The sequence below is a fragment of the Leptonychotes weddellii genome, chromosome 11 (assembly GCF_054177405.1).
Source record: "Leptonychotes weddellii isolate Sample4059 chromosome 11, ASM5417740v2, whole genome shotgun sequence".
NCBI lineage: Eukaryota > Metazoa > Chordata > Mammalia > Carnivora > Phocidae > Leptonychotes > Leptonychotes weddellii.
Window position 1 is genome coordinate 58356424 of NC_138379.1, and position 9848 is coordinate 58366271.

Genomic DNA, 9848 nt, shown 5'->3' on the forward strand with positions numbered 1-9848 from the left:
TGGATCCAAAGTCTCTTAATAGTAACTCTCCTTCCCCACCTCTTTCTTTTCCTTGCCATTTATTTGTTAAAGATCTAGGTTATTAGTTCTGTGGAATTCCCACATTCTGGATTTTGCGGATTGTCTCCTTACTGGTGGTGTTAACATGTTTCTTTAACCCACATATTTCCTGTAAACTATTAATTAGATCTAGAGGCTTAAGCAATTCAGGTTCAATTTTTAGGAGGTGGAGGGGGACAGAAATAGCTCACAATTACTGTGTGTATGAATTCCCATTGCATCGTATTAGGAAGCACAGAAATGTCTGGTTGTCTGCCTTTTTGTGATGCTAAGATTGATCAGTGGGCTCAGTGTTAATAGAGCTAATATAAATATTAAAAAAAAAAGAGCTAACATAAGACTCCCTATTAGGCTTTCACTTAATTGCTTTAGCAGCCATTAATAATCATTGCCAGGGTTTATTATTTCATTGAGAGTTGCAAAATGGTCAATTGTTTCTTCTTAGTACTTATTAGTGGGAATTCTTTTTAAAAAGAACTTTCCCTTTTCAACTGATTACTCTGAAATAGTTTGCTCACAAAGTGAAAATAAAATGCTTGATTACTTCTCTTTATTTCCTGGTGTTCAGAATGAATTAGTTTCTAGCATTCTGCAAAATTGACCTATGAGTCTTTATTTTCAAGTGTCATTATGAAGACGTGAATTTTAACATATTTGGTTTGTTTTGACCCAATCATTGCAGTCATTGCCCTAATTTTGACCACGAGAGCCTCTGCAAGTTGTTCCTGTTTCTTTTTTACATAATGCCTGTATCTCTGGTAGCTTTCTTGCTTTGTGATAAAATGAGATATTCCAGGCTCATCTTGGACATTTCCTGCCCCAGGCACAGAAACAGCCTTTTCTCCAATAACCACTAGTTTCTTTTGGTGGGAAATGGTATTTAGAGGCTTCAATTTGGGTGCTAGAAGTTTCTTGATCCCCAGCTAGCCAAGGTTTCTTGGCCTTTCCAGTGAACAGAGCTAGAGAATCCTTCCCTCCCCCAACACCCTTTTTTTGGAGAAAGAGAAAATAATGAGCATATTGATATTTCCAATTAAAAGTTAAGATTGCAGATTTTTATTTAACTTGTTTGATTTTCTAAAAATTTTACCTCACTGAAAATCTGTGTCCCTAATGACATTAAGGGAATTACATATTTGCTTTATTCAAGTATGTGTGTGTGTGTGTGTGTGTGTGTGTGTGAGAGAGAGAGTTTGATATTTTTCTCAGTGCAATTGGAAGTCATTGGAGAGTTTTAATCATGGAAATGAAATTATTTAATTCGCGTTTTAAGAAGACAAAAACATTCTGGCCATTATATAAGGAATAGACTAGAGGCAAGACTGGAGGCTGGGAGAACAGTTAGTCTCAAGCAGGAGATGGTGGCTTGTAGAGATGGAGAGAAATACACAAATTTGCTGTATGTTTAGGAGATAGATTTGACAAGGCTTGCTAATGGAGAGGAAAAGGAGAGTGAGAGAAAGAACATATCCCCAAGCTAGCAAAGATACATTCTTTGACACAGGGGAAATCCAGTATCAAGATCTAGTTTGTAAAAAATGTGTTTTATAGCTGCTTCTTCCCTAAATGGCTAGAGTTTTTTAAGCCAAGTGGTGGCGTAGCTGTTTTCTTATATCAACAGGCCGTATTTGATCTTGGCAAAAGAAACTGGGTATAAAGTGTGCTGATAAGAATTTTTTTTTAGGGCGCCTGGGTGGCTCAGTTGGTTAAGCGACTGCCTTCGGCTCAGGTCATGATCCTGGAGTCCCGGGATGGAGTCCCGCGAGCAGGGAGCCTGCTTCTCCCTCTGACCCTCCCCCCTCTCATGTGCTCTCTCATTCTCTCTCTCTCAAATAAATAAATAAAATCTTTAAAAAAAATAAAAAAATTTAAAAAAAATTTTTTTTTAATTCAGAAAATTACAAATTTATTAATTTTTTTAAGATTTTTTTATTTATTTGACAGAGACACAGCGAGAGAGGGAACACAAGCAGGGGGAATGGGAGAGGGAGAAGCAGACTTCCCACCGAACAGGGAGCCCGATGTGGGGCTCAATCCCAGGACCCTGGGATCATGACCTGAGCCGAAGGCAGATGCTTAACGACTGAGCCACCCAGTGCCCCAGAAAATTACAAATTTAAGCTTACTGTGTCCTTTGTGGAATTAATGACTATGGTGTAATATGCAATCATTTTTCTATGATTGAAGTTAATTTTATATTAAAATGCATTAATATAATAATGAATATTAAATAAAAGTCAGCTGACTAGACAACTTTTTTCTTGGAAAAAATTATTTCCAAGATGTATTTATTGAATATTTATTATGTTCCCATTACTGTACTAGGTGCTGATAAGCATATAGGATATGGTACCCCCCTTCATTAACTTAGAATCTGGTTCAATAGATAAGTTTTATTATAAGAAATTAGGAAAACAGTTACTCCATATATCAAGAGATACCTGTTTCACATGTTTCTATGATACCATTCTACCACATCTGAATTTCATTTTTGTCAACATGAATACACAATATACCTGTACCTTGTAATATACTGTATAGTATTTTCAAAATAGTGGCCCATGTATATGTTCCTTCCTAAGTAGATTATAACTCTTTGTACATTATCTTACAGATTGAAGTTAATTTTTTATTAAAATGCTGTTATTATATAATGAATTTTAAATAAAAAAAACAGCTGTATAGACAGCTTTTTTGGGGAAAAATTATTTCATGTTCTTTCATTCATGGACCACCCATGTCTTCTTGAACCTTCCTCCACCTGATTGTAACATGGTTTTCCACTTTTCTTACGAGTTCTGCTTTAGCTTTCCCATGTTTCAGAGAAACCATTGCCATGAATTACTCCATGTTCTATCCATATAAACTGGCTGGTCCTTCCCCATATGTACCATGTGCTTTCACCCAGCTTATTACCCCTGCTTTTTCTCTCTTGTGCCTCTTAGGAGGCAACACTATTAGAAGCATAGTCAGAAGACTAGTGCTAGTCCAGGAACTCTTTGTTATCAGTTCAGGACGAGATAAGTATAGAAATTGAGAACAAGCATTTGGAAACTTCTATAGCAACTTGACAGAGTAATTTGTCTTTTGAATATAAGAGTGAAAATTTGGTTCAATTTTGTATTTTTAAAATTTATTTTTCTAGTAATTTATTTTTACTGCATTATAAAAGCATCAAGCCATGACAACTGGAATTTAAAAAAAAAAAATGTTTCTTCACTGCAGGTGGTTTGAGAAGCACTACTCAAATGTAGTCATTTCTGAAATTCTCTTTGGTCCTTTGTCCTAGACTGAGTAGTTTGCTCCCTCCTCAGAGGGGCCATAAAAAATACATATATATACACAATAAATATATATACATAGTTATACATCTAAGTGCATTAGTTATTTCTGTTATGCACCAACTTAGATGTTATTGTATTCATTTTTAAATCCCAAGCTCCTAGCTTAGTGCCCAGCATGTAGTTAATTAAATGTTGAATGAATGAGTGAGTGAGTGAATAAGTGAATATATGTAGCAGGGAAGGGAAGACCTGAGCATTATACAAAAGCATTATACAAAAAGCATTGAAGAATAAATGATATAAAAGAAGGAGCAATAAAAAGTTACTGAATTTCACAGAAAAGTATTATTACTGGTACCTCAGGTTTTGGGTGAGGGAATGCGGGAAGGAAAGGGCTGACACTTAACTCTGTCATGGAAGATACGACCTGTAATTTGAGCTCTGAAAGGATAATTAGTATTTGGAAGGTAGAAAAAATAGTTGTAGACAGGGAGTGAGTATATTGCTCCACTGTATTGTTAATGCTATTTAAAGTTGTGTGTGTGTGTGATTTTTTTTAATAAATCTTGGATTATATTTGTTTTTCCTTCCAGACAATGTATTTCAAAGGCATTGAAGCAGGAAAGGTTCCCTATTTTCCCCATGCAGATACTATCATCTATTCCATCTCTACAGCAATTTGCTTCCAGGCAGTAAGTATAGCTTTTTGAAATGAAAGTAAAATTATTTCTATATCTGTACATTAAACCAAAGGGGGGAAATAAAGGCCTGGGAACATTTCTGTTGGTTATATTTTATTTTTTATTTTAATTTTTTTTACCAAGATAGCTTGCAAGTTTCAAATCATTAAACATGTTAACGAGCCAACTCATGTTTTCTGAACACAATAATTTTTATGTTTAAATGGAGTGCAATTTATAGGTAAATGATTGCTCTAGTACCTTGGCTAGAATGCCCAGTTTAATTAAACTTCTAGAAGAAGGAAGATACCATGAGCATAAATAAGAATAATTGCATTTCCCCAGTATTAGGCAGTAAAGATGGGGTAGAGTCTAGTTTATTAGAAGCATTGTTCAATTTCTTTAAATTCTGTAATCATCATTATTGATGTTAATGGTTTTAGGGCTGTTGCAAAATTTGGGGAACCACTTTCATTTGCACTTTTTCAGAGTAATGCTGCCAGGTTGATAAACTCATTATAACTAGTGAAGTGCCAGCTCTCTAATGAGTATTCAGTAAATGCTTTCCTAATAATAATAGCTTAACTCAATTATTATTTCATAAGCAGTATTCTTATTTGAGGGCATATTTACAAAGATTCTCGATAGTTAATCAACTTAAACCTAAATACATATTTTTGTATCATCATCACTGTTGTTTTTAAAATAAAATGAGCCATAAAAATAAGAGATAAAAAGGGGCGCCTGGGTGGCTCAGTCGTTGAGCGTCTGCCTTCGGCTCAGGTCATGATCCCAGGGTCCTGGGATCGAGCCCCGCATCGGGCTCCCTGCTCTGCGGGAAGCCTGCTTCTCCCTCTCCCACTCCTCCTGCTTGTGTTCCCTCTCTCGCTGTGTCTCTCTCTGTCAAATAAATAAATAAAATCTTTAAAAAAAAAAATAAGAGATAAAAATGCTTTATTGCCTAATACAAATAATATTTCCTATTGACTAAAAGAATTCTCAAACTGAATGTTCTAACCTTAGGCTGTCATGGAAGTTCAGACCTTGCGGCCGTCTTACTGGAAGTTCCTTTTAAGGCTCACCAAGGGCAAGTAAGTGACAGAGACGTAACTGACCATAGAAAACGAGCAGTGGCCACAAAACAGATTTTGAATCTTTCCATCTTTTTGAGGGAGTATTCTTTCAGTGGTAAAGTAGTCCTCTTAGGTATAAAGCAAATATGACCAACTTAACAAGAATGACGTGGGGCCTTGTTTTAGTGAACGTTATTTGACTTTTCTTTTCCCTATATTATTTTAGATATTTTAAATGTTGTAGGAAAATGCTGTATTGATCTGAAAACTCATTAGTTGCTAAATAACACACTTATGTCTCACTTTTAAAGTTTTTGATCTCTTCTTTTTGATTAAAAATACTTACTAAGCAGATTTATTAGAAATCTTGCCTAAATAATTAAATGATTTCCATTTGGGGAAAAATAATCCTATTCTGTCTTGATATTATAAGCATAATTTCCTCTGCCTTTAAATTATTCTGTCCTTCATTGTTTTTGTTAGCATTTTCTGATGTTAATCTAATTCTTTGGGATGCAGCTTGACCTCACAGACTATGGACTTTGGAGTCAGACAGACTTAGGTTTGACTCTGGCTCTGATAACCTTTAGCTGTGTCACTCATGGGAAACTTGTTTACCCTCATGAACCTCCGTTTCTCTCTCTCTACTGGAAACAGTAATATATTCTTTGTATGGTTGTGGGAAAATCGAGATGTTTGTAATAGCACTTAGCACCTAGTAAGCACTAAATTGCAGCTGTTATTAATATTACTATCATTCATAGTTTTAATAGCAAACAGTTGTATAGTGCTTACTGTGTCCCAGATATGGTTTTAAGATACGCACACATACCCATACAACACAGGGGTACATGCATATGTGTTTAATCCTTAAAATAGCTCTATGAGATAAGTACGTTTAAGATCCTGATTTTATATGGGAGTCAGCTGAGGTGCACAGAGAGGTGAGCTAGCTTGCCAGAGTCACACAGCAGATGAAGGCACTGTGGGATATGAGCCAGGCAGTCTGGCTGCAGCATTCTTCCTCTTAGCCATGATTTCTGTGTGTCCTGTAATGTTACTATTAGTTAATTTTCTATTTCTGTGTCATTTAGTTTTTTGCCCATTAATGAGCTTAACCAGTTGATTATTTTGGAAGGGAACTTACTTTGGAAAGGCACTGAAAGTTACATTTATTGTTCTTGGAGTAGTGACGATGGCCAAGGGCTCAAAACTAAATTCATTCCTCTCCCCAGAAGAAATGCTTGGGATCAGGCATAGAGACACAGGTTCCTCCTGCGCATTAGCTCAATATGTGTCTTTTTAATTTTTTTTTTTTTATCTTTTAAGTTAGGTGATGGATAAAACGATGGTATGCTTTTGCTTTCTTGTGTCTGTTAGAAATTTGAAAACCAAACAATTAAAAAAAAGAAAGAAATTTGAAAACCTATATGCTGTTTTCCCTTTAATCATGGCTTGCACATTTGGATGTGTTTTCTGTGGATTGTAAGGCATCAAAATGTCAATTATGAAAGAAATTTACATTTAATACCTTTGCCTCATTGGTAACATTAAGCTCAGTCATTTATTTATTTCCTGTGATTTCGTTCATCAGAAAAATCATAATGAACCTGTTTTTCTATTTGACATAATCTAGTGGAAAGAACTTGAGAGGGGCTCCTGAGGGTCTCTGGGGTTTCAGGTCTGGGGATTATTATCTCTTTAAAGAAAATATGAGACAGTAGTCTTGAGGTAGAGGATCAGTATGAATTTTGAATCTGCCATTGAGTCTTTTGTCATGTCAATCTTTTGTGTTTTCCCATTCCATGAAAGACATGTCAAGTGAATCATCTTATTTTATGAACTTCATTAAATACTTGTTCACTGTGTCCTCTGTTTTGCAGATTTGCTGTCATGAACCGAAAAGTCCTTGATGTTTTTGGTACTGGTGCATCTAAACACTTTCAGGATTTTATCCCTAGGTTGGATCCAAGATATACGACTGTAACACCAGAGTTGCCCATCGAGTTTTCTTGAAGATGACTGTAATTTATTAATGTGACCTAATGTTTCATTATTTTCTTCTGAAGAGTTAATTACGTTGAATCACAAAGACGGAGTCTTGAGCTTGAACTTCAGTGTTATTTCAATGAGAGATGCTCTTTGTTTTTCTTACCAATCAGAAGTACAGAAGCTTTTTAGGAAGGTGTTGCTTAATAATTAAGCGCCCTTCCATAGCCAGAACCTGATTCTGGGTCACTGTAGTGGTTGACATGATGCTATATTATTGATTAAGTTATGTCCACAAGCAACCTTAAATAATCTATGTAGAAATGTAGTAACAAATAAGAGTATACTTAAAATTACTTTAAAAGATGTTTTTAGTTCATTCCAATATAATTCTTGGTTAAAACTAAGAATATTTCTATGTGTTAGGATCACGGGTACATGGATTTGGTCTGTATTTTTTTTTTACTTTTGAATTGGTAACTATAGTAGTTAAATGTATGGATATGAAGTAACTCTTCACAGATAATGCTGCTTTAGTATAAAGCAATTTAATTGAAAAAGTGGCCATTCTTACTTCAGGGATGCAAAGACGGGTCTTATGCTGTTTGAATAAGTGCCGTGGTATCCATGTCTTCTTTTACTGATACCTTCATCTCTCTCCCATGATGAATTGGGCTGTCTGGCAGCCCAGTGAACCTCTGTACTAATGGCAGGTTGGGGGTAAATGGAAATTGACATACCTGATACAGTCGAAATGTATGTTTTAATCTTTTGCAGAAGCATTACATTTGAATATTTAAAAGCAAGTGAGGTTCCTTCTAAATCTCTTGTGGGTTTACAGTATTTGTTTTCATTTATAAGGACGGAATTCTTCATGGCTAAGGTTGTCTCCCATTGTAGATTTAGAAGGGATCAAAATTAGTTTTGGCAAGTTTGTCATTTTATTCCCTCTCGACTGTTCCACCTACACAATGGATATTTTACAACTACAAACAATATAAGAATCTGGTGGTTGTTAAAAAGTCCATTTCATCACTAATGGGATTCAGGTTCTTTAGCCTCTTTTCAAAAACTTATTGTCACCATTTTTATTCCTGTTAGAATAAAGAAGTGACAGAATGTAGTCACTGTTGATTATGAGTTCAGGACAGCTGTGATTAAAATATGATTATTCTTTAGAGTTTTTCAGGGAAAAGTTATACTTTTCTAAATTAATAAAAGACTTAATTGGTTATGATGTCTACAGTTAATATAACAAATAGGGATGATGGTATATTTTTGTAATATCATTTTGATGCTGAAAAGTTTTGGCCATTGTAAATTAATTATACAGTAGAACCTGTGTTGCAACAAGGATTATAACCCAGACTTTAAAAATGCTTAATCCTCCATATTCCATTTCATCAAGCCCTGTATATTTCTATTTACATGTAATCCTGTCCTTGGTTGGTAATGGCAAATTGAAACCCAACAAAACGACAGACTCTGGTACAGAGATACCTTCACAGAGGTATCTCTGTGAAGAGAGAGCCACTTTAATTAGGTCAAATTTCTGCATTGTGATTAACTTTTTGGAATTGACTTGTCTATTAGACCACACCGTTAAGGCATCGTTTTGGTTTCAGACTTCAAAATTCATTAATAAATTAAGTTTTAACTTTTTATTCACTGGAATCAAAATGATGATTGGTATTGTGTTTACTTTTAAAAATGAAATATTATAGCAGTGAAGAAAGCACTGCTTCCTGCCCCTCATTTTCTTTATTTAGAAATTATATTTATATTATTTATCCTGTCTGCTTAAAAGAAAAACATTTTAATTTGTAAGTTACTGTTGTCATTAACATTAAAAAGGCTATGATGTTGAAAGACAAATCCTACTGAAATTTGATGAGATTGTTTAGTAAAATTTTACTGTCAAAAGGTACATTTCTATGATTTACTTTTTTCTCAAACTATAGTCATTTTTTAAATATAAAATGTAAAATGAAATAACCATCATGAAGCAGAATACAGTGATGAATGTATAGCTTGAGTGAATAGTTAACTAATTTGCCGTGGTGAAAAGAGAAGTCTGATTTGATTTCATTGAGGCAGCCTGCAAAGTGTAGCTGTTTGAGAAAGCAAAAAGAGACTGTCCGTGTTCCTGAAGACAATCAAAATGAGTATCTTTCTACCTCTAACCAATCAGGTATCAATTGATGACTTGGCACCATAAATAAAGTCAAATACATGTCCTTTCCAAAACATGTTTTTTAGTCCATTTATACACTGAAGATATCCTGCCAGTGGTAAGTTTCCACCAGAACTGACTGCAGTTTGACTAACTGAAGCATAAGGAGAGTACCATATACTTAACTCTAAGAAAAAACATGGTAGAGAAACCATCTGTCAACTAACAACTTTCCTATAGATAGAAGCATTTTCAAAAGTCTGTGGGAAAGCATAAGGAAGGTGCATAAATGTATCTCTTAGACTTTTTTTTGCTGCCATCCAGCTGTGTGTGGCTGACTGTTTCTTGCCATATCTTCTCACAAGACTTTCAGAATCAAGCGATTCTGTCCAAGAAACAAAAGCAGAATTGTTCCATTCCCCAGTGGTTTCGGATGAAAACTGGTAATAAAATCAGGTACAACTCCAAGAGGAGGCACTGGAGAAGAACCAAGCTGGGTCTATAAGGTGTCACACATGATGAGATGACACACCTAATTGGCACCACATATTTAATTAAGCTGTGTGAAGATCATGTGTTCTATCACTCT

At 35.0% G+C, this 9848-nt stretch overlaps 1 protein-coding gene across 1 annotated transcript in view; it reads left to right on the plus strand.

The window, feature by feature from the left end:
• Positions 1–9333, plus strand: part of LOC102742624 (transmembrane protein 135) — a 50888-nt gene extending 41555 nt beyond the window's left edge. The window contains exons 10-12 of the mRNA XM_081798433.1: positions 3938–4036; positions 5048–5115; positions 6981–9333. Of these exons, the coding sequence (XP_081654559.1) occupies positions 3938–4036; positions 5048–5115; positions 6981–7113 (300 nt within the window). The 3' untranslated portion in view covers positions 7114–9333. The remainder of the gene's footprint in view (positions 1–3937; positions 4037–5047; positions 5116–6980) is intronic.
• Positions 9334–9848: the final 515 nt, after the last annotated feature.